Here is a 26,452-nt window from a genome sequence, read left to right on the forward strand (position 1 = left end):
TAAGGCCAGGATTTTCCCCTCGGCGATTTGGGGGCGGGGCCCGGTCACCGAGGGGAAAATGACCCGGGATGAGGTCGGGAGGAATCCCCGACGTCATCCCGGTCCATTTAAATGTTTAGGAAGCCGGGGGGACAGTGAAATCAGCTGTCTGCCCACCGACCTGTCAGTGGCCAATTGAGGCCATTGACAGGCTATTTAAAGTAATTAAAGACCTGCCCGTCTAAGCTTGAGGCTGGCGGGCAGGCCAGGAGCCCCAGCGGGCTCCAGATTATTCATGAAACTTCATCCATTGGCGGGATGAAGTTTCATGTCCGTATTTTAAAAAATTAATAAAGTGTATGTGGTCTTTATTAACAAGTCCCATCTCATGTGATATTGTCACATGAGGGGGACATGTTAATAATTTTTTAATGGTTCTATTTTTAATGTTTTTGGCACTATCAGTATTCTCCCTGAGACAGGACTTTGCCTCAGGGAGCAGGGCGCTCTTTCGCGCAAATGCGTGAAAGAGTTCACTTTGACAGCTGGGGATTCCCTCCCCCCCAAACATGAAGTGCATAGCACTTCCTGTCGGGGATGCCGCTGGGCGGGCCTTAATTGGCCCGCCCACTTAAAATGGCAGCGGGCCCCGTTTCAGTGGCGGAGGTCAGCTGCCTGCCCACCATCCAAGGGCAAGGTTCTGCCCTAAGTTTGCTGACGATCGCAGCTAGCTGAGAATGCAAGTTATGAGGAGGAGGCTGCAAAGAGATAAAGACAGGTTGAGTGCATGGGCAACAAGGTGGCAGATAGAGTATAATGTGGTGAAGTGTGAGGTTATTCTCTTTGGTTGTAAGAATAGAAAAACAGAATATTTTTAAAAAGATGTTAAGCTTGTAAATGTTGATGTCAGAGGGACTTGGGTATACTCATAAAAGGAACACAGAAAGCTAATATGCAGGTGAGAGCAAGCCTTGAGTACCATGTGCAGTTTCAGTCTCCATTTTTAAGGAAGGGTATATTTGCATTGGAGATGGTACAGCAAAAGTCTACTAGATTGATACCTAGGTGAGAGGGTTGTGGCCCCTATGGAGAGGGCTTGGATAATTTGGGTCTATATTCACTGGATTTAGAAAAATGAGAGGTGATTTCACTGAAACATATAAGATTCTGAAGGGCTTTGACAGGGTAGACTGAAAGGTTGCTTCCCCTGGCTGGGGAAACTGTGCCTGTGGCACAGTCTCAGGATAAGGGGCTAACATTTAGGAATGAGATGAGGAGAAATTTCTTCACCCGAACGGTTGTGAATATTTGGAATCCTCTTCCTCAGAAGATTATAGATGCTCCATCATTGAATAAATTTAAGACTGAAAGAGAGTTTTGGTCTCTCAAAGAATCATTGAATCATAGAATGATTACCTGAGAAGGGAACCATTAGATGCACTGTCTCTGTGTAAGCCCTCTCTTTACAAGAGCAACTCACCTAGTCCTATCCCCCTGCCTTTTCCCTATTGGAATCAAGAACATGGGGAGCAATGGGAAAGTGGAGTTGAAGCTAAAGATTGAGCCATGATTGTATTGAATGGCAGAGCAGGCTCGATGGTCTGCATGATCTACCCCTGTTCCAACGGGCGGAATTTTCCATCTGCCCACCACCGGGATCTTCCGGTCCCGCTGCAAGTCAATGGACATCTGGCTGAGGCTGCCTCGCTCTCAGCGGGGCTGCCCACGATGGGGCTGGGAAATCCCGGCCTATTTCTTAGGTTCTGTTGCTCTACGTTAAAAAATATATACTTTTTGCCTACCTTTTCAGTGGTGGCTGCTAGCTGGGTCACATTCACATCCAGAAAATCTGAGCAAAGCAGACCTTACGCCGGAAAGGGTTGTTCAACAGGTGGTAGACCCCTCATTAATCAATTCAAGTGGCATAATCCTGTTTTAGATGGCCACTCAGGATCAGTACATCAGTTGGTAGTACTCTCGCTTCTGAGTCAGAAGGTTCTAGGTTCAACTCCCACTCCAGGACTGAAAATCAAAGCTGCACTTCAGTGTAGTACTGATGAAGTGCTGCACTGTCGGAGGTGCCATCTTTCAGATGAGGCACTAAAATGAGACCCGTCTTCCCTCTCGGGTGCATGTAAGAGTTCCCATGGCACAACTTTGAAAAGGAATAGGGGAGTCAGCCCTGGTGCCCTGGCTAATATCTACCCCTCAATCTACTTCACAAAGATACATTATCTAGTCATCACACTGTTGTTTATGAGAGCTTGTTGTGCACAAATTGGCTGCTGTGTTTCCCACATTACAACAGTGACTATGCTTCAAAAGTATTTCATTGGCTGTAAAAAAAACTTTGGAATGTCTTGTGGTTGCGAAAAGTGCATATATATGCATGTCCTTTTCTTTCCTTAGTTAGTGAATTAAATACATCAAGATATCAGAATTACAGGAATGATTGGGAATGTATGAAAGAGACTACCATTGTGTCAGTGGGAGGGGGATTGAAATGAGTGTCATCAGCAACTGGAACCAAGGCAGGTTGAGCTAAGGAAAAGAAAAGGAAATAAAATGTTGATTTATCAACCTTACCATGACTTAAATAAATGAAAGGGAGGCTTATAAGAAGATAAAGAGAGACTTATCTATACTTGCATAAAAGATTAAGAGAGAAATTGCAGAATAAAATAGAAAATGGAGTAGATTTACAGTATACATTCATGGTCATTTCCTACAGCAATGTAATTTAAATCAACATGACAACAGACAGTACTCATTCAGTTATGAGTATTGATCCAGTAAGGGAACATTTCTGAAATAGTGCCCCTAATATAGTTGAATTCAAAAGCATGTTTAAAGGGAAGAGAGTAACAAATCAGATTTTGTAGTTTTAACAAGACTAACTATGAAGTGCATCAGAAGAAACTGACTGTAATGGAGTTGGAAGAAATTGTTAGCTGGTAAATCTACAGATCAGCAGTAAAATCTTACTAATTCTTCAACAAGATTGTGAGAATGTGAAATGCATTAAAAGACCACAAATGCAGTTGATTGAGGTATTTAAAAGGGAAATAGGTGTACACATGGGAACAAGCGTGTTAAGGGATTTAGAGAAGGAACATTGTGATTAAAAAGTTAAAGGGCTGGATATCTCATTGTTTGCTAGAGCAAGTGTGTGGTGGGACATCTGCTTTCTACCCCAAACCCACCATGATCATGATGTATCTTCTTGCAGTTCCTCCATTACAGCTAAATTTAAGGGGATAGAAGCATCCCAAAGGGTGATTTTAGTTTTAATCTTTTGACTGGGCTGCACCTCTATACAATGAGTAGTTGGAGCCTCAGAAGAAGGAGAGGTGCCCATGACTGGGCCCACTCCTTCCAACTGGGACATGATTGGGCCTTCCGTTGCTGCCCTAGGACTGTCACCACCTTGGAGTTCTAGGATTGACAGGTATAGTGGCTGAAAGCAGGGGATTCAATCATAGTGCCTGGCTCCAACTCTCTACTGTCAACTACATGTAGCCTTTGCTTCTTGGTTGGTGGAATGAAAATTTAGTTTGGGGTGGAGATGTGGCAGTAGAGCCCCCGACCAATTTTCCACCAATATACTGAACAAATTCAGGGAGTGTGAAATCCAATTCAAAAAGCTGCTATGATCAGCAAAATGGCATTGTCAGCTCAGCAGGGTGAACTCCTCATGTAATGTTGGTTAGAAATATTTACTGGACATACTCAAATCTCATCTTTTAATTGTTTCTTCACAATTTGTATGCTAACTACTGCTCGCAGGGCATATGACTAACCACAGTGATGCATTCTAAAATCTATGAACTGGACGTGGACTTGTCGAAGCTCAAGATTTTGGAAATTGCTGGAATGTTAGATAACTAGCCTAAACAAATGAGGCAAATATTGCATAAGTGCGGCTAAAGTCAGTTTAAAAATAGTTTTGGTTATATTAAAAAGACAGAGGAGGAGGGTGGCGTAATAGTATTGTCACTGGACTAGTAATCCAGAGACCTGAGTAATGTTCTGGGGACCTGGGTTTGAATCCCACCACGGCAGACGGTGAAATTTGAATGTAATTTGGAATTAAAAATCTAATGATAACCATGAAACCATTGTTGATTTCCATAAAAACCCATCTGGTTCACTAATGTCCTTTAGAGAAGGAAATCTGCTGTCCTGACCTACATCTGACTCCAGACCCACGACAATGTGGTTGACTCTCAAATGGCCTCGCAAGCCACTCAGTTCTCAAGGGAAATTAGGGATGGGCAATAAATGCTGGCCAAGCCATGAACGAATTTAAAGAATGCATAAGATATAGTATAAAGGGGAAGAACAGGTGGGATTATCCAGTTGAAGAATTCCGGGTCTGGTTAGAACTCATTTTACACACGCAATGGGCTCCATCTCTCAAGCGACTGTTCTCATAGAAGACTTGATGATGCTGTCCAACAATAGGACATTTTTATTCAATCCTGCCTCATTTATGTTCAATTGTGCTGCATTGGTTATTGATGGAGAGAGGTCGGCATTCTATTAGTAGCTGGAAGTGAAAAACTGTGATTCGATTTGAGAAAAACAAACATACCTCTCCATTTCAGTGCACCAGAGAATGTCTTCCTTCTCGTTCATTAGGACTGGGAAGTGCTGGTCTTTGCCCTGCTTGACAGAATTAGATCTAGTGGTGATGGTTCGCACTTTGTTGAACTAAAAGAAAAAAGTTATGCTTAAGACCAAAAAACACAACAATAAAAATCCCAAACCAATGAAACTAATATAAGTTCTAATTTACAAAAACTTACTGAGGAACATACGCAAACATGGTTTTATTTATATTTCATAATGCAACATGATCTCAAAGTTTCACAGCACTTTTATGGTCAACACACAAATAAAAAGCAAGTTAAATAGATTCAGTATTTCTGGAATTGAGCACTTTGTTAAGTAAAGGTATAGGTTAGGTTAGATATTTTCTAGCCTCTTATGTAACATCGTCATTGACAATCAATTCTCATTGGTGGGAAAAAGATAATATACTTGCAGTAATAGGTTTGCCCATCTATAATTTTGAAAATAATTGTACACTATACATAATAATAATAATACTAATAATAATAATAAGTAGAACCATTAAACCAGAATGGAAGCAAATGATTAGAACTGCTTTTTAATTACTTTACATTATGGATAGGGATTGGATCCTTTTTATGCAGCGAAGGGCAAACCTGGAAAATTGAAACATGGCTTAATGAAAGTGGGTTTCAGACCATCCAAAAACTTGGATCCAATCTGAACAAATAATGAAATATGGCACATATTCATATAAATAGCTATGCATTGAGATCCCTAGGTGTCAAAAGTTAAGCTCAGCTTCTGCTAGACCAACTTTCTAACTGAGTCACACATGAGAGCGCAATCCAACATGTGACCTAGTGTGCAGAGTCCATGGATGTGGGAGAGGCAAACAGGTAGAATCTGAAATGTTTGTAGAGAATCTTTTTTTCATATTTTTGCAATTCCAATATGTGAGAATTTATACTTAGAGAAAGCACACTATTAGTATGCTTAGCTCACACAAAGAAATCAAAAATCATGAAAATGATCAAGAATCCATTCTCTTTGCAATAATTGCTACTTTCTGTAGTTGCAGTTAGCAAACATTTGTTAGCTTCATTATCACGATGGGACATGTTGACTGCTTCCTAAACAACAGAGTTCCAGACAATTGAGTATGACAAGTGATTAAAATCAAAATAATGAAAACACACAAATGACATCTGGAATGGAACTGCAAATATACAGGAATAAAACAAACTATTTTGGCCATCAGACAACATGGAAACCTACTTGTCACTGGCAAGGCCTCAACTGCTATGGATGGAGTCAAGTACACAGAGTACGAAATGAGTATGGTATGGATCCATAATGCTGTAACTAGTGCATTTGAATAGTAGCATTTGGACAATGTTCCCAAGGCTTCAGTAGCCAGGATTGCAACATGATTACTTCATTTTAATATTTTAATGCTTTGGCAAATTTCATCAATGTATGTAGAAATTCCAGCAGTTGACATTCTTTGTTCTTCTCTTACACACCAGCAGCAGTAACCCTGTACAACAATCGGGTTGTTATGATCCTGGTGATCCCCCTCGCTGCATTACGCATGCATGGTGGGTTGTGGGTGGGTGTTATGAGCCACATGTAGACCAGGAACCTTGTTGCCCCAGCAGCCACCCAATTACAATGGTGGAAGGGTCAAAAATGTGGGAGCGGGGAGGGAGTGTGGTGAAGAGAATGGTCAAGTGCCACGAGATAAATGCATTGTGATGGTTACCTGGGTACCTTACACATACTTGCATGATCTTATTTCTGTGATCAGAGACTAGCTAGACATTAGTTGACTGGTAGCCCTTCTTTTTCACAAACGCTGCTGGCTAATTTTCTGGTACCCCTATGGCAACATGTGTACTGTCACTGATGCCCTGGACATGAGGAAAATCAGCCAATACTGCAAGCTCCAAGCTTTTTCATGTTGGCTGCTGAGGTCACTTGGGGAGGGTGATGTATTAGTTAGGTCTGGTGAACGGGGCATTGGTGAACTGCTTAACGCAGTTATGTAAGGTCGGGTGGGAAGTGTAGGTAATGATTATTGTAGCAGACTAGAAGGGGACAATAGCAAAGGAGTTAAGCACTGTGGTGACTTTGAGAGCCACTGCCAATGCATGGTTCCTGGTCCAGCAGGCAGAGGTCCTGTTGCAGGAAGCTGCATAGGTCTGCAACAGCCTGCCCACAGCAGTGTAGTCACCTGATGCACTGTTCTTCTGATAGATCCAAGAAACTAACTTCTGGTTGTACACCCTGTATGTTGGATATGTCCTCCGATGATTACCCACCACCACCACCAACGGTCTCACCCTACCTAGCACTCTTACCTGCTACTTTTTAATATGCCAAGCTGTTACTGGTTGCTGAGGCTACTGCTAGTACTGTGGGCTGGATTTTCCCGAAGCCTTAAGGAACCTCCACACTGAGACCAAATGGAGGTCCCAAACCCACACTTACTGGTGCAACCAATGGCACAATCTTCCCGGAGGTGGGCTCCTAATTAGCCACCTTTGCCCAATCAGGAGCTCTGGGGGCTTGGCAGCCACACCAGGGGAAGTAGTCACTGCTGAGACAAATTGGGAACTGTGTGTGCAGTTAAAATTATTAGGAGCAAGCCTCTCAAAGTAGAGGGGCAACCCCTCCAAGTGCATTGTTTGGGTTGTGGGTGTGGCCTTTCCTGTTTGCGGCTCCCCGCCAATGGGACATGAAGCATCTGGCTCCAATGGTCCCCCAGCTTGCTGAAAAGAGGGAATGGCAGCCCCTGCAGGCAGTGCTGTTGCCATTCCACCAGAAACAAAATGCCAGAGCACCCACAAAATCAGACCTAATTGTGTCTGTGAATCAGCTTAATTGGTCACCCACCTTCCTCGTGCAGGCAGTCGATCTGCGTCCCCACCCGCCCATGGGAAACTTCCCTGGTGGCGGCAATACATCAGGGACCTGTCTGAACACGGCTTCCCCCTAACTTCCTGGATCCACCCCCGCTTCCAAGTGCACCCCCCATCGCAGGAAAATTCAGCCTCTCTTCCTTCAACAATTCCTCCATCCAATTACTCTGGCAAGAACAGCACTCACGATAAGCAGATAAAGCTTCTCGAAGGTAAGCAAGGCAAAAATTGTAGAAATAAGCAATACAGAAGGCGAAAAACTCTCCTGGCAATCCAGAAAACATAATGGTACACAAATCCTTTGATCCAATTACCTGCAGTGAGTTCATGTTGGGCAGGCAGGATTAAAATCACCCATTATGTTTCAGCATCCTGGAGGATTGCACTTCTATTTGTGACTGCATGCAGGTGACCTTCAGAGTGATGGTCTGATAACATGCAAAATTGAATACTATTATCACTTTAAATTCCCATTCTCCGAACTAACAGTTAAATTGAGGCACGTTCAAATTTATTATGAGCTTCCTATTGACAATGAATGAATTTAGTGTTGAATTCGGGGACAAGTTCCCATCTATTTAGTGATTAAAATTTGAATTTTAATCTCCCAACTTTTGATTTGTTCTCTGAAGCACAACATTTGCAAGAAACTTGTACCAAAAGCAGTTCTTTGTATGAACTACCTTGACAGGCCTGATATAAAATTGGTTCTTAAATCTCCTCCTGACTTGGTTTAATTGGTAGTATTCTTGTCTCGGAATCAAAGTTTGTGGGTTCAAGCCATCTTCAGGATTTGCACAGACACCCTGGGTGCTCCAAAGCAATACTAAGGGCTTGCTGTTTTGCAAGAGATGGTGATCCTTTACATGAGGCTTTAAACCAAGGTGTCATGTGTCTATTCTAGCAGTTCAGTTATTATTACAGATCCTGTGGCTGTTACTAATCAAAGAACCGCAAATAATTTTCTGAGTATTCTGGCCAACACTACTCCCTCAAGTAACAAGCACACATGAGCTGACCATTCATTCATCACACTGTTTTCAGATCATGCTGTATGTAAAATGGCTGTTGCATTTGGCTTATGTGACAAGAATGACCATGCTTATCAGCAATCTTTTGTCAAGGGTACCGCAACATGTTTGAAAATAATGATAAGGCTTATTATATGTACAAGCCCTTTTCTGTCAGCAGGCAAGAAAAAAAGTCAATATGTTCCACAACAGTTTGCCTCTTCGATACTTCCAGTTATGTGATTCAAAGAGGAGGAATGCTGCGAGTAAACCTTTAGAGCTTGAAGTGAGTTTGAACGATCCAAACTAAAAATGAGCAGACTAGATTTAAAAACCAGAGTTATTTTAACATGGGCATTAATTAGTTGACTTTAAATAGGTTGATGCCAGTGTTTGATCAGAAGATCTAGGTTATTGAATTAGGAAACAAAGGTGTAGTTTGAACACAGTTGTTGTAAGGACAACAAACAAGTATTGGGCAACATAACAAAATATTTAAAATATAAATTGAAAGGTTATTTAAAAATTGTGCTTGACCTTGGTAGGACCACTTCTTTGTGAGCCCAGTTTTAATTCTCTCATTCAAATGGAATATCAGAGAGGGCTCAACACAGGAGTACAAGATTCAATGGCAGCATGCAGAGTATGTAACTGGAAAGAATGATTGTATTGTAGAGGATTTTTCTTTCTCAGGAAGAATTAATAGAAGTTTCTAAAGCTATGACTAGATTTAGTTTGAAAAGGCTAAATTTTTCTGGAGTACTCAAAATCCCAGAACCAGAGACCATAGATTCAATTTGAGGAAAATAAAATTAAATTAGCAATTCAGACAGAATTTTGAATTGAAGGGATGACGTACATGTGGAACAGGACGAGTTGCAGTTTGAAACTGTGGAAGTTTGAAGTTCCTGGCATCATAAAGGATTCATGGCAATAAATGATATAAAGGTAAGTCATTGGAAAAAAAAGGGGTTAATCAGTTGTGCTGGATATGTGGATGAATGATCTCCTCTGACCTAAAATGAGTTACTCTGACCTTGTAGTTTAATAGCAGCAGTAGACAGTGGGCGGATTCCAGTGAAGCTTGGGGCAGCAGGAAATGAGGTGGGGCAGGCGCACTTAGTTGTGCAGGAGGCGAAATGTTAGCTTCCCGATAGCGGGATGAATGTTGGGAAGTAAGTTGGCGGTAGATTAAAGGCTGATTGTGGTTCCCAAGGACAAGAGTCAGGAACCTATTTTTAATGTCATGGATACTCATTAAAACACACGGTCGCCAGGTTAAATTGTAACTTTGTGATTAAGTCAGCGGCAAATAAGAAACACGAGCCTTCCGATGCATGACTGGTTCAAGGTGGTGTGCAGCAGGCAAGGTAGTCTTCCTGGTGGTTTTTGGAATGAGCAGGGACGGCTTTTCTTGGATGGGGAACTTTGTTGAACCAGGGGAGAGGAAGCTGAGCTGTTGCATTGAGCTTGGATGGCACTTGCCCAGGGAGATCAGCACATGGCTCTCCCAGGGGAGGGAAGGTCAATCTCTGCTGAAAGCAGCTCAAGCTTTATAGAGGGGAGATCAAGGGTGATTGAGGGCAGGACAATGTTGAGGCTGGGAGAGTCAAGGGTAACTGAGGGCAGGTCAAGGGTGGTAGCAGGAGGGGCGAGGATGAGGGTTGGCAGATTGAGGGGTAGGTCCAGAGTGCTGGGGCTCAGCACGATGGTGATTGATGGGGGGGGGGAGGTGGGTGGGGGGGCAGCTCTAAGTTGACAGTTGAATCAAGGGTGATGGTGGGTGGTTCAAAAGTCCACAGAAGGTGGACTAGAGTGATGCAGGGAAGGTCAAAGGTGACTGAGGGGCGATGGCTTGCAGCTCCAAGGATAAAAGTAGATCAAATTCAAAATCCTCCTCTCAGACAGGCAGAATGGCTTGCAGGGCTTGGGTGCCTGTCTGGGTGCTGATTAAATATGGTGCCTAGACCTTTGACCACTGTGAGGTAATGGCGGGGTTGACGACTTCTTGCCAGCCCCCAGCCCACAATTAGCCATGTCCCTCGGCTGTGCACAGCTGCTTGGCTGGCCACCACATGATTTGGTGTAGCCAGCCATCCCACCTCCGAGTGGAAGTCCCGCTCACTTCTGGTCCGCTGTCAGGACACTTGCTACTGCAACACGATTCAGTCCTGTGATTCTACCCATAGCCAAGTGGCTATGATACGAAATATGATATGAAATAACATTTTATGATCATATGTGCCATGCTCTGCCATATCATTCATGATTATCAAAAAAAAAGTGAAAAACATTAGTTAGAGCTGAAGCAGTTTCCTCAGTCTAGCGTAGCTGGTGCCAGTAAAGCAAGAAAATTCTAGCCAAAAGGCTGATCTTCAAAGACTGGAATTCTCTGGCTAGCTGTCAATTGGTTCATCAGTCATTTTGGGTATTCATGACACTGTAATATTTCTAGTTAGTCTATTTGTAGTAAGGAGCTCTAATACGACAAAATTTTCCTGTGCAGGCTCATGAATTTGTAATCAGGCTCATTTATTTTGGGTAAAATGCAAAAACGTTGCATAATCTTTTTTTCTGAAAGAAAGAGATCTTCCATGTTTTGGTGGCTTGTACTCAAATCTCAAAACAAAAATCCTGGATTGACGCACTTATAAGGTTTTGGGCAAGAGCTGCAGCAGGGAGGTGAAGAAGAATATTTTTTTCACAGTGACTGGTAATAATCTGGAACTCGCTGCCCATGAGGATGGTGGAAGCAGAGACAATCAATGATTTCAAAAGGAAATTGGATGGACACTTAAGGAAATAAATTTGCCAGGCTACGGGGATAGAGCCAGAGAATGGGACTGACTGGATTGCACTGCGGACAGTCGTCATAGATTCAATGGGCCTAATGGCCTCTTCCTGTGCAGTAAATGACAATATGGGCAGAATTGTCCCCCCATTGGGGGGAAAGTTCAGGAGTGGGCGTGTGGCAGAGCGGCGCCCCCGATCGGGGACGCACTGCCATTTTACGTGGGCGGGCCAATTAAGGCACGCCCAGCATGACGTCCGCCAGGAAGCGCTAGACACTCCCCGTGCGGATGGGGAGGGTTCCCTCAGCCGAGAGTGCACTGTTTTGTGCATGCGCGCGAAAGAGCGAACTCATCTCCCTGAGGCTAAGTGCTGCCTCAGGGAAATCGGCGCCAAATTCAAAAATGTTAAGTATAGAAAAATAAAATTTCCCTGACATGTCCCCTCAAGTGACACTGTCCATCTGGACAGTGACATGTCCACACTGGGACATGTCCATCGCTTTTAATTAAACTTATATTAAATTTTTAAAAACCTACATGAAACCTCACCCCGACCATGGACGAGGTTTCATGCTTTTTCTGAAGCCCGCCAGAGCTCCCGGCCAGCCCGCCAACCCTAAGGTTGGACGGGCAGGTCCTTTAACAAGTTCAATTACTTTTTAAATGGCCTCAATCGACCATTGACAGGTCGGCGGGCGCACAGCTGATTCGGCTGCGCCCCCGCCAACCTGAAAATTGAAATGACGCTGGGTGACATTGGGAGTTCCGCCCGATGTCATCCCGCATCATTTTATGTGTCGGCGAGTGGGCCCCGTCCCCCCCGCTTGCCGACCTCAATATCTGCCCCATGACCCTCAATCCATGTCCTAAGCTAGGGGCATAGATTGAGATACTAAAGGTGACAGGTTAATCCTGGTTTAAATGATATCAGGTTAGTCAGTTTTGTAATCATTTTGAACTGACTGGAACCTGCAATAATAAAAATAATAAAAACAAAGAACCTGTTTCAGACTTCAGTATTTAATTGTTTCTTCAACATTACACTACAGCATATCCTTGATGAGGGACAGTTGATCAAGGGTGATGGTGAGTGGCTCAAGAGTCCCTGACCTTGGAACACTGGCTGCATGTATTGGAAGTTTTCCAAGAATGGTCAGTCCTCATGCATTTGTGGCAGAATCTCATTGTGACTTCAGCAGAGTCCATTGAAAAGGCCACAGACTCTGCCAGGAACTGGATTTGCTGGCTCTTCCCCTACCTTAGGACATGGATTAAGAGTCATAGTGTCATTTACTGCACAGGAAGAGGCCATTAGGCCCACTGAATCTACGACAACTCTCCGCAGTGCAATCCAGTCAGTCCCATTCTCCTGCTCTATCCCTGTAGCCTGGCAAGTTTATTTCCTTAAGTGTCCTTCCAATTTCCTTTTGAAGTCATTGATTGTCTCTGTTTCCACCACCCTCATGCACAGCAAGTTCCAGATTATTACCACTTACTGTGAAAAAATATGCTTCTTTACCTCCCTGTTGCAGCTCTTGCTCAAAACTTAAATCTGTGTCTCCTCGTCCTTGTACCATTATCGAATGGGAACAGTTTTTCCTTGCCTATCTTATCAAACCTCTCATAATCTTGTACACTTCTATCAAATCTCTCTTCAACCTCCTTTGCTCAAAGGAGCAACCTAATCTTGTAGTCAAAATCTCCATCCCAAAAACTAATCTGGTAAATCACCTCTGCGACCTCTCAAGGACCCTTACCTTAGAATCTTTCCTAAAGTGTGGTGACAGAACTGGATGGAATACTCTAGTTGCGGCCTAACCAAAGCTTTATAAAGGTTCAGCATAACTTCCTTGTTGTACTCAATCCCGCTATGTAGGAAACCCAAGATCCCATATACTTTTCTAACCACTCTCAATGTGTTCTGCCACCTTTAAAGTTATTTGCACGTGCACTGCCAGATCTCTCAGTCCCTGCACACTCTTTGAAATTGTACTATTAAGCCTATATTGTCTCTCTCTATCCCTTCTGCCAAAATGCATCACCTCTCACATTTCTCTGTGTTAAATCCTATCTGCCACTTGTCTGCCCATTCTGCTAGCCTATCTATGTCATGTTGCAGTTGATTAGCATTATTCTCATTGTTTGCCAATCCTCCAAGTTTTGTATCATTGGCAAATTTTTAAATTTTTCTCTGTATTCCAATATGCAAGTCATTTACTTATATCAAAGAAAGCAATGTTCCTAGCAGTGACCCGTGGGGAACACCACTGACTACCATCCTCTAGTCTGAAATACACCCATTTACCATGACTCACTGTTTTCTGTTCTGAAGACAATTTTTTACACAAGATGACAATGACTCTCCTATTCCATGAGGCACAATTTTGTCAACCAGCCTTTTATGTAGTACTTTGTTAAGTGCTTTCTTAAAATCCATATAGACAAGATCCATTATATTTCCCTCTTTACCCTTCTGTTACCTCGTCAAAAAATTCAATTAGATTAGTCAAGCATTATCTGCCTTTTACAAATCCATGCCGGCTGTCCTTAATTAACTCAAGCCTCTCCAAGTGCCTATTGATTTTTTTCTCTGATTATTGTTTCTAAAACCTACCCACCACTGACGTTGAACTACCCAGCCTGTAGCTACTATAGGAAAGTTCTTGCAGCCTTTCTTGATTAAGGGTGTCACATTTGCCACTCTCCAATCTTCTGGCACCTCCCCTATATCTAGGGAAGATTAGAAGATTATGGCAAGCCCTTCTGCTATCTCCACCCGACTTCCTTTAGCATCCTGGATGCAAGCCGTACAGACCAAGCGACTTATCCACTCTTAAGCATAGCCGGCCTTTACAATACATCCTGCTTATCAATTTTCACGCCATCCACTACCTCTACCATTGCCACTTCAACTGATATTTTGCCTTCCTTAGTAAACACCAATACAAAGTACTCATTAAGTATTCTGGCCTTGCCCTTTCCATCTAAACATATATCATCCTCTTTGTCTCTGATAGGACCCAATTCATCTCTGAATACCCATTTACTATTTATATGTCAGTAGATAATTTCTGGCTTACCTTTTATGTTAACTGCCATTCTATTTTCATATTCCCTCTTTGCCAATCTTATCTTCCTCTTCACTTACCCATTCAACAGAATTTTTATTAATATAGTAACTGGCATGGACAGAAATTCCTAACAGACTGAAAAATACCTAAACATTTAAGTCGCAAGCAAATTTAGTCCAGAACAAATCTCTTTTCTTAAAGCCGGAGGATATTGAGGTCAATTAGAGGTTCAGAAGATCTTGAAGTCAATTCAAAGATAATCGTTTCCCTGGAGGTTCCCTGCTCGTAAATTCTTGACTTTCTTTTGGAATTATGACAAAGTATAAAGTCTTACGTGTGATGGATGTACTTAGAATTTTATATAAACTAGGGGATCTCTTGTGTTGCTCATAAATAGTCTGGAGTGCCATGGAGGAGGTTTTAGCTCCTAGCTTAGCTTTTCCTTTCAAGGCTGCTGCTAAAGTGGTGGGAATCCAATAAATAATAGCTACTTGTAATTTTGGCATATTTCAGGTGAAATCAAATCGATGTTAGTAAATTGCAGGCCTCAATGTTTGAATTATTTTTCTAAGATTAATTTGCATTTGCAACAAAGTCCGGAGTGCACTCACTGGAGTATAACACACCTATGCAAGATGCAAGACTTTTAAATATACCAGTCAATCAAAAATATTTCCAGTGGCATTGCTTGCAATGAATAGGAAGATATACTGTTTTATGATGAGGATAGTTTTACATGAACCAGATGTAACACAGTGAACACATGTCTAGACAAGACTAACATATACACACATACTTCAACCGAAAATAAAATTGGCGGGGTGTCAAATGAACAGCCAACCCAATCCTGTCAGTTTCCACCAGGTGGATTAGTTTAAATTTACCTCCAAATTATATTCTTTTTCCTGTCTTTTTGCCTTTTCAGCCAACAGAAGAGATGGGCAGGACTGTGAACTTCTCAACAATGTCAAAAATGAAATTCTATGTTCATTGTTCAGAAAAATTCACTTCCTATAAGAATAAAATGTCGGTTTATGTCCACTACGAAAAAAGATCCCTTCCATGGGATGTGCCTTTAAATTGTGCAGTCTAGAAATAAGTGTAAGTGTGGGTGTGGAAACTGCAGTGGCAGGCAAACACATCAAAACTAACTGAAGGCTCCAGCCACCAAGCTTTGAAAGCAGTTTACTGGAATTGGCATTAAATAGGGGCAGGTGGTGAGTTGAAAACAATTGGGAAAGAAATAAACTCAGAAGTTTTGAAGAACTAATCGAAACCAAATAAATCATTAAAGCAGCCAGATCAAAATATAATAGAACAATATTCCGCACTCTAATCTGGGTTCAATCACACTGTTGTAAGTAGATAATTTGACACTTTTTAGTCTGCAAATACTTAAAGGTAAACAAATGGAAAAAAGTCACTGATTGAACAGTTCCGAAGAAGTCATTTTGGACTCGAAATGTTAACTCTGTTTCTCTCTCCACACATGCTGCCAGACCTGCTGAGTTGCCCCAACACTTTCTGTGTTTATTATTGATTGGGGAGTTTTGGTGTACCGTTCCTACAGCCAAAATAGCAGATCAGAGAAAAAGTGAGATGGTGACACAAGGAGACAATAGTGTAGTGGTAATGTCACTGGACGAGTAATCCAGATTCCCCGGTTAATGCTCTGGGGACACAGGTTCAAATCCCATGGCAAGCGGTGGAATTTAAATTCAACTCAGTGAAAGCTAGTCTCACTAATGGTGACCATGAAACTATCACGGATTGTTGTAAAAAACGCATCTGGTTCACTAATGTCTCTTAGGGAAGGAAGTCTGCCATCCTTACCTGGTCTGGCCAACATGTGATTCCAGAAGCACAGCAATGCGGTTGATTCTTGACTGCCCTCTGAAATGGCCTAGCAAGCCACTCAGTTCAAGAGCAAGTAGGAATGGGCACCAAACGCTGGCTTTGCCAGCAATGCCCACATCCCATGAAAGAATAAATGATAAAAAAAATATCAATTTTCAATCCTGAGTTTTGAAGGAAAGAATGAAACCATATAGAACTGGGTGATACTGTAATTTGGCACACAGTCATTTCATTTTGAGATGCTGGCTTTGAATTCACTCAGGTGGGATGAAAGTTTCCTCTCTCTTTGATCTAAGAGTCCTGTTTTGTGCTATTTCAGTTCCTAGTACATGTGAGCTCTCACCATAAAAAAGACCCTAGCACGATAAAAATGGGTTGCAATTATCTGTTTTAATGGGCTGTTTAACATTTTATGCAAATTATCTGTGGGTGATTTAAAAGACCACACAGGGCTTCGATACAGACAATATAAGCAATGTTTTAAGATTTGCTCACAAAGGAATTTACACTTCTAAATTGGCAACCTCGCTGAGAGAGGCATGTGGGGTACATAAAAATATTCATATTGGTGCAGCCCTGCTAGGTTGGACTTAAGAAGCATTGATGGGACAGCATAAAAGGAGCTTTATCCAATCCATACCACACAAACTCTTGATTGAAAATTGGTTAAGTATAATTCTTTCCCAAAAGCTGCATCCTTCCCTTTTACTTTGATAGCTTCGAGAATAAAATTCACCAATGCAAAAAAATGTTAAAATAAAACTTTCAGTTGTTCCTACTAATTTGCCCAACGTTTTTAATTTTAGCACATGATGAAAAGGCATCATAAACTGAAAAAAAAATATAGGCTGGGATTCAACATGGTGGTGGTGGCCCCACTGGAAGGTCAGGCTATCTCCGCTGGCCCTGGAAGACATGACTGGACTTTACGGTTGTCAGACAATCACTTGCCTGGCAGTTGGGAGGTTTGACTTTCGCCAGCCAACCAACCACCCCCCCCGCTTTCCCTGAGACAGGGTGTCCTGCCTCCAAGAACAACCAGCTGATCAGAGGGCTGGCAGCTTTTCAGCCTCGGCAGCGCCATGGGGAGTGGTGGCCACTGCCGGGACTGCAGTAAGCCTGGGACCAGGAGCAGTGCTGGATGACTGGAGTAAAAGTAAGGGGGGGTGAGCTCACTGGGGCTCGTCCGGCAGGCCCTAATGAGGGGTGGGGAGAGAGGTGATTGAGAGGTGGGGAGGGGGTCTTGAAGCAGGGGCTGCCCTTGCTGTTGGGGGTCCCTCCAAAGGGCACCAGGTGTCGAAAAGGAGGGACCCCCCACTACCCAAGTCCACTGTCTGGTTGCCACATGATGCAGGCTTCCCCGTGCACTGGTAAAATACCAGCCACAGTGAGAAGAGACCCTGATGTGACCTAAGGGCTTCCAGGGTGGGCAGGCCATCTGCAATCCACCTCACCACAAATAAAATACCAACAGAGGGGAGTAGGTGATGGGCAAAGCCATTCCAAATGATTTTAAACAACCCCACCCCCTGCCTCCCAGCTTGCCCCTTGAGCTGCATAAAATTCTGCACCTAGATGTTTACTTTCAACAGGCTTTGCAGCCAGCATGTAACCCAGATCTGATGTAAAAAGGTTTGCCTGACCAAATTATTTGCGCACATATCAGTGTATCAGTGAACTGTCAAACAGCTCCCTGTCTCAGGATTTGAAAACACACTTTTGACATCAATGTTTCTATAATCTATGTTCAGGAAAGTCAAACATATTACGGTCTGACAACATCATATAAATAGCCCAGCTGCAACACAGATGGTTAGCATCCTTGGATACTGTTGCTAAACATCTCTGCCTGGCTTGCATGTGGTTACACAAATAATACCATGCACCAGCCAGGCGCTACCTGCTGCATACAAAGCATTCTTCCTTGCCTTGAAATTCAGAACAACACACACGTGCAATCATGTGCCTAAGTGCATTAAGCATCATGTATGCATTTCTGCACCTACAGTGTTGCCCTAAGCACTACAAAAAAACCAAAGTACCTAGCAATAGTAGAAGAATAAAACAACAGCGCAAAATCACATCCCAAAGTGCTTTATAAACAATCAATTCCTTTATGGAAATATTGTCAGTGTTGTTATGTAGAAACACACAAAAGCTAATTTACGCACAGGAAATTCCCAGCAAATGGGACAGACCAAATAATCTGAGTATAATGATTATTACAATAACTTGTCTACTTCAGTGTAGGAAAATATCCCAAGGCACTTTACATTTGGGGTTCAAGTCTGAGAATAAATACAAGGCAAGTTAAGGAAGCCAGCTGTAGCCACTACCAGAGGAGTAAATCTTAAGCAAGTTTTTGAGGGCACGGAAAAACGTAGCACGGTGTGGGGTTTAGGGAGAGATTTCTGTAGCCTGCTGTCAAGATTGCTAAAGCTTCTGCCATTAATGATAGACAACAGGGAGAAAGGAGGGAAAACACATTATAATTGAAGGTGGAAAACTGAGGTGTGAGTAGGGATGTTGGCTGTAGAGATTTGCAGAGGTAGGGATGCATAAGCTATGTAGAGAATTGTTAAAAATGAGATTTTGAAGCCAACCTGATGAGGGACAGGGAAACCTCAGAGTTCAACGGGGACAGGATTGACGCTTGATCAGGACTACATTCAAGATAGGATGTGGGAAGTAAAAATCAGGATCAGTTAAAGTACATGGGAGGTTGCTGAACATTTGGAAAGGTTTGAAGATAGCCAAGGCATGGATATGGATTTCAGCTGCTGTAGGGCGAGACAAGGTAGGAGATGGATAATACAGGTAATTTGAAGGAGGTCATGGACGTGTACTGAATGTGGTACTTCAAACTCACTGTTGAACAGAATACTAATGTTGCACACCGCTGAGCTAAACTTTAGAGCTTAACTTACCTAACTGCAAATGTTATTTCTGGCCATCAACTTGAGTTAACTAACACTCTGCATCAGACTAAAGTAACATTTAGTTACAGGATGATCCATCCCTTCTATCCAGGCATTATTTGAACATAGGTAACACAACATCCATTATCTTTATTTCCATTCCTTCTGATGATCTCACATCTTATTGTCCCCAAACGTAACTCAGCGAATCAAAAAAGGAAGGAGCGAGAAAATGGAACAATAGGCCAGTCAACCTATGACCTAAATGATCAAATCTATTATTCAGGTCATGGTAACAGGGCACTTAGAAAATCATAATATGATTGGGCAGATCTATGAAAGGGAAATCTTGTTCGACAAACCTATTAAATTTTCTTTGAGTTTGGAACAAGCAGCGTAAATAAGGGAGAACAAGTGGATGCAGGATATATGGATTTTCAAAAAATAATAATTGAGATGCCATAAGACAGTTATTCCACAAAGTTAGGGCTCATAGATGGGGGGGGTGGTGGGGGGACGGGGGATAATATATTAACATGGATTGAGGATTGGTTAATGGACAAAAAAAAGAAAGTAGGGATTAACGGTTCATTTTTGGGTTGGCAAGTTGTATTGAGTTGGGTAGCGCATGGATCAGTACTATTTCCAATCTATATTAATGACTTAGATAAGGGGACTAAGTGCAACGTATCCAAGTTTTCTGATGATAAAAAGCTAAGTGGAAAAATATATAAGTATATGAACTGCAAGGAGGACACAAAGACGCTGCCAAGAGATAGAGACAGGTCAGTGAGTGGGCAAGAATACAGCAGATGGACTACAATGTGGAGAAGTTGTCCACGTTGCTGGGATTAAAGAGAAAAGCAGAATATTGTTTTAAAAGTGAAAGACAGGGGAATATTGGCATTCAGAAGGTCTTGGGTGTTCCTGTACAAGAGTCACAGAAAGAAAATCATACTGCTAAATCTATGCCAATTTCAGGAATATTATCACATAAAATAACAGCTAGAGAAATGAATGTGAGCAAATTCACAAGCTGAATGAAGTACATTCACATTCTATAAATATAAGGACCAATTCCATGGTCCTTGCTGCCAGTGGGGAGAGAATCCTGGGAAATTGTAGACATTCAGGCAATGAATTACCACAGCGTTTTGTAAATAGGCCCAACATTTAAACAGTAGTTTTTAAAACGTCAATACATGAATAAACTAAACCATATACTGTTTTTATATTTTATGTTTGACCACAAATATACCACTGTAGACTTCAATGGGTAAATGGTGTACAGGACACAATAACAAACCAGCTTTTCAGCATATCCTAATGCTTCTCAATTGTTTCAAAACAATAGAGTTTTCAAAGTCAAATTTCCTTACTCTTTCTCCCATTTTCAGGATGCATAGGGGAATATAGCTGTGGCATCAACGGGGGCAGGACCCAACAATGAAATGTTCAAATCCTTTTATCCCCTGTCAAAATTTCTAGTCCATTTGTGGGCACTCACATGACATCACTGCCACAAATAGGCAATTGCATCCAAATAAAGGAATGATATCATAAGAAGCCATTCCTGCATTTGTGTGCTAAGTAACCCTGAGCGCCAGAGATGCCTGTACGAGCTACGGCAGTGTGAAAGTCAGCTCACTGAATAAAGAAAGCAAGGTTTTTCTCATCAATTTCATCGGAGCAGCCCAGTAATGCCATGGCCAGTCCATCTTCTGAGTTTCCTGCAGCGGGCGCCTCAGTTGCAAGTTTAATAGTGCAGGCATCCTTTCAATACATTCAAATACTGCTGTCCCCAGGCTTTGAGAGGGGATCAAGGATACACTGAAATGTGGGTAAAATTCTGCCATGCGTCATACTCAACAGGCCTCCTAAGGAAATTCGAGGCACTTATCTTACTGTGTTGGAAAAGACAAAAGCTGAGCATTTGCACGCCGATTTGACATTTTGATTAGCAAGCACTTAAATGCTGTACTAACACTGCGTGAATGGCCATTTTGCGGGTTACTTGGATATGGTACAGAATATGCCAGGGATTAATACAAATCTGGTCCCCAAATCCAAGTTTAAGTGTATTTGGCTGGTTTTCTTGGGTACGAGTTTAGATTGGCTCGGTTTACTGTTTAGGAAATGGTGCCTGTTTTTTTTTTAGCAAAGGCTACTCCTGGACTTAGAAGTGAAGAGTTCTCAAGCTTTTTTAGTGAACTGAAGTAACTTAGATTTAAGCCAGAATCAGAAGGGGCATTTTCTTAATGGCTAGCTACAGAAACTTGCAGCAAACACATTTCATTCAATCTTCAGAGACTGTTTTTTTTTCAATCAAATTATGCAAATATCTGCAAGTTTTAAATAAAAACACTCTTTAAAACAAACGAATTAGCCTATCCTTTTGCTTCTGTCATAACACATACCACTCCCTGGTCAAGAGGGCTGAAAGGTGACCAGTTCGCATGCCAATCCATTGCTCTATTCAGAAGTGAATCAGAAGTGATTGGAAAAGTTCCAGTCTGTGTGGGAGCTTCTATCTTAAAGTTGGTGTGTCATTTCGACTGCACTCCTGAGATTGTGAACTCACTGTATTTTACATATTATGAAATCCTCATGTTCTTGAATGAATCATAAAATATAACATTAAAAGACCAGAGCCAATGTTCAGAAGTATTATTATGGCTCAATGGCACAGTAAATTGGTACCCAAATGTGCCATGGCACAGAGTTTCTAGACAGGGGTTCCAGTCAATGATTCTCTATTGAGTTCACAACCTCGCCATGGTCAACAATGGGTGGCACCAAGTGCCTATTAGCAAGAAGGGATCATAGTCAGACCCCAGTAAAAGCAAGGAAGTATCTCTACTGGCAAAAGTATTAAAGCTCATGGAAACCATGGTAAATGAGAAGCTGTTACAACATCTCAATCATAGAAATCTACTATCTGATAATTTAGCTTTAGAATAAAGCAGTGGATTCCTGATGCCCTCATCCTCAAGATCCATCAATGGAATGATTCGCTCGTTGTCCAGTATGAATTAGTGCAGTAGCCTCTGACATTGTTGGACCTTCAAGAGGGTATGGAACCCCTCCCTCACTGAGAAGATGGTCTCATGTGGTATATCTGGTGAGCTGCTTAACTGGATACAACTCTTCCTCAGAAGATGCAAACACCAGGTCATGGTTATTGGATGCTCATCTTCTTAGCTCAACACCTACGCAGGGGTCCCTCAGGCAATTGTGCTTGGCCCCATCTATTTCTTGTCTTCATCAGTGACTTGGTGGATGTCATCAAAAGTGATGTTCTCTTTGCTGATGACACAACCCTCTACAGAGTGGTTAACTCCCCATCTGAAAGACAAGCAGCGACTGAATCACTGCAGGAATAGACAGCATTGGACAGTGGGCGGACAAACGGTGTGTTATCTTCAACGCTAAGTAGATCAAGTCAATTACTCGGTCAAGAAAGTTTAATGGGTCCCACCCACCTCTACTCTACAAGTTTGTAAACTCAGCTCAGTTCCTTCGTTTTGCAATCAAATCTATACTGGGAAAAGCATGTGAGCGTGGGTGGGAAAGCTGGCAGATTGGGGGTTCCTCAAGAAAGCTCAGCCCTATTTGTCACCAGCAGCAAATTCAGAGTTCTACAAAGTTCATATCTGCCGAGTGATGGAACATTATTGTCCTATTTGGGAGGCTACAGACAATATGTATTGCCTGTTACTGGACTTAGTCCAGTCTAAAGCCATGCAGACCAGGGGACAGAATGAGAATGGCTTACTCCACATCAGAGTCCGCTTTCCACAACATTAGAAGGATGTGGCCAGACTGTCAATCTTCTTCTACCCAACCCAGTTATGAGAGCTCAAGCCAAAACTCCACGTTTAAGCCAGGAGCATAAGATCTGCTGCATTTGCCCCTCAATATTCTGTATCAATTCAAAACATTTGCACAGAATACCAGCGGCGAAGCTTAACACACCGGTTCTCCTGCCTCTCCAGACAGTGGTCATCTAGAGCTCCATTCCTAGTATGCAGAACTTCAAATGCAAAAGTAACCATCACTTCTTGAACCAGGGTTGCAATAGACTATCAGAAATTTCTGATCTGGCCATTGGTGCCTCAGAACAATTTTCCCATACCTTTTAGTACTCTGAGCAACCACCAAGGTCAAATTCGTGGACATCTGTCCTTGCTACAGCTGCACCTGTTTTTGTGTCACCCAATGTACAAAGAAAGAAATTGAAGGACAGGTAACTCTGCAAAGGGACTGGAGATAATCGGAGGGAGAGTGGTCCAGGTCTACTCTCCTGCACAGTCCAGTGGTTCTCAAGGGAAGGAAGGAAGGTAACATTTCCAGTGTTAACATACCTTAAAGAAACAGGGATAGAAATTAGCTTTGGGGATAGTGCAAAATGGGCAGTAGATCGGCCACCTGTTATTCATCCCACCTGGTATTGAGTTGCACTGAAATCAATGGAACTGACTATCATGCTGGGTGTATAACAGAGAGCCATTAAAATACCACCCTATTTTGCACTCCTACCCGAGATGAATTTCTACCACCACGGCGTACTTTATTTTGAGTTTATGTTTTCTTTTAAACAAAGGTAAATGTAGTTGTTATCCTGGAACCAGGACAGCATTGACCATACCAATGAGGAGCAAAAGAGGAATAAGACATCACTGAGAATGTCATTTGTGACTTTGTTAGGGTTTATTTGGTGCTTTGGGAGGGGTGGAAACCCAACTGAAGGGATTGAAGCAGCAAGTTGAGGATAAAAAACTCTTTTAAAGTTTACTGGATTAACTTCATGACCAAGTTGTCAATAGGACAGAAAAGTTCTCACTTTCTGGTTTATGTGGGTCAGAGAGGAAAATATTTATAACCAGGATTGAAAAGTGAAAATGTTGGAATGGGTGAAACGTTCTGAACACTGCTGGATACCCTTTGAGTATAAGGAAGTATTTCTGCATAATAATGAAATTAAATGAATGGGATAATGCCCATGATATGGGAGATTAGGCATGATCCCTGATCGGAGAGAAGTTAATTGGCTAAATAGCCGTTCTTTACTGCTTTCTTAGCGTATGTTTTGACATAAAATGTGATTTTTTTTCCCCCCAGTTCCCCCAGTGAACTTAATTCAAATGGAAGTCCAGGAGCTATAAATTCAGGTTAGTTAATAGGATGAAACAAGTGTGCTCACCAAACTTGGTCTTTCTCATTAAGTGATTAAAAATACATGATTTTAATAAATTTATACCAGGAGCTAAACATTTTTTTTTAATTTTTGTACTGTTAGGGACTAATGGACTTTTATGATTTTAATTAAGACATATTAGGGTTGGATTTCAGAATAAGTACTTCTGGTGAGGAGTGGTGATTGCAGGTTGAAAAATTGTTGTAAACTTTACTTTTTGTCCAGTTAAATGAACAGATGAGGGAAAAAAAAACAAGGAATATAGTCCTGTTGTGAGTCCTGCCCTCACAGGGAGTGCCAGATCATGGAATCAGCCCTAAAGCTCCTTCAAATGTCTATTTGCTATAAGCAGTGACAAAGCTGCACCTAAAGGTGATTAAAAAGCTGATTCTGGCCAAAAAACAAATCATCTTAAGATAACACTGGTATTACATCTAGTTGTTTTCCGCCATTTTGATCAAATATGGATTAAGTACCCTGCCACATTCGAACTGCTGATAATGAGTTACATCAATGGCTGAAACTGGTAACTAATGAAACACTCTCTTTTATAATGGAGTATTTGGAAACCAAAGCTAATTCAGGTAACAGATTCAAATTGCATTACTGTACATTAAAAATATGATGCCTTTAATAACCATGATTGGAAAGGCAGGGATAGTTCTATTCTTATTTTCAGAGATGTTCTACTGATTGGACATTATTGTGCACCACCAGTAAGAGTGGTAGAAAAAAATGTTTTCTAGACATCCATTCTCATAGTGACAGAAAGGATTGCAATGCGGCACCAGTGCGGACTGATATTAATCTAAGGATGCTGACACTGGGAATATAGCACACCTTCCCCTGGAATAACACATGACTCAAACCAATTAGTTTTTTATTTGACAACCAGGGACAAGTTATACAAAGTTAAAGGACAAGGAAATCCAAGGATAAGTATTATGAATTTTAAGCATTAAGCCCTTGGTATGACTTAGGCTACATATCTCATCAATAAAACAATAATGCAAGCATGATTGGGTGACACCAGGCAAGTAGGCCTTGATGCATGTTCATTTCCTATGATTGGTGTCACTGTTTGTCTATGTAAGTTTCTAGTTATAATTTTAGCAAAATCTCTGTGGTTATTGAGAAGATTTCTTTTTAAAAAGAAATGAAACACACTGACACCAAAGAATGGTATAAACAAGCAACCTAGGCAGTGTGAAGAGCTGCAACAAGTTTCAAAGGATCAGATGCATTTCTTCCAATAAATTTAAATGTTTTTTTTGACTTGGAATAACTGAACTTATTCAACATGATTTCAAAGGGTTTTTTATACACAGTAAGAACTGTGCTCCACACAGGAGAAACACCCAGGTGCTAGAAATGGTGATTCACAATAAAGGGTAACATGTCCCCATAAACAATGTTAAAGGTGCCCCCATGAGAGACAGATTATAGTCGTACAATGTCTACTGACAACATTTTTCTGTAGGCATTTTAAATTACTTTAACAAGGTTTGCTTGGCGTAATTATTTCATGTCCTCTTTTGTCAGTTCACAGTGACTTAACCATATTAAAACTCAGAACTTTTCCTGCTTGTTACTTATTTCAATATTTATATATTGCACTCAGATAAGATGCTATTTTGTAACTAAATCTGGTCTTTTTCTTTCATCTCTAACAGAACCTTTATGGGATAGAGTTACAGATGATTTATAAGTGAAGTTATCACATTTCTGTTGTATTATTTAAGAAATTACAGACAATTAGATAGTCTGTAACCGAAGTTTCCTTTCTGTTTTGCAACACTATGACACTGGATGAATTAGCTCAGCTCGCATTTCTCCTCTCAACTTGCATATTCTGTAGTATTTGACCTTAGCCTCATGAACAAAGGCCAGGAAATATGTGGTTCAGTTTAACTCATATAGTGTACAACTGACTGCCTTTAAAGTAGCATCAGTAAATTGGATTTTTTATTCTTAATTGTTTCAGAATAGATTATGATGTGCAGTTGCAAAGTAAATGAGATTTTTAAATCACTAACTATAAATCTATTTCAGAAGGGAGCACAGACAAGCGATTACAACCTACTGATGACACATGAATTTCTAATTTCATACAAAATTTGACCTCAATC

General features: G+C 41.6%; 1 protein-coding gene across 5 annotated transcripts in view; it reads right to left on the bottom strand.

Moving 5' to 3' along the window:
• Window positions 1-26,452, bottom strand: part of dnmt3ab (DNA (cytosine-5-)-methyltransferase 3 alpha b) — a 620,530-nt gene that overhangs the window by 18,086 nt on the left and 575,992 nt on the right. For all 5 annotated transcript variants that reach the window (XM_041188736.1, XM_041188735.1, XM_041188734.1 and 2 more), the window contains one exon: window positions 4,574-4,692. In XM_041188736.1, coding sequence (XP_041044670.1) covers window positions 4,574-4,692 — 119 coding nt within the window. The remainder of the gene's footprint in view (window positions 1-4,573; window positions 4,693-26,452) is intronic.

This window comes from Carcharodon carcharias, chromosome 5 (genome assembly GCF_017639515.1).
Source record: "Carcharodon carcharias isolate sCarCar2 chromosome 5, sCarCar2.pri, whole genome shotgun sequence".
NCBI classification, from domain to species: Eukaryota; Metazoa; Chordata; class Chondrichthyes; order Lamniformes; family Lamnidae; genus Carcharodon; species Carcharodon carcharias.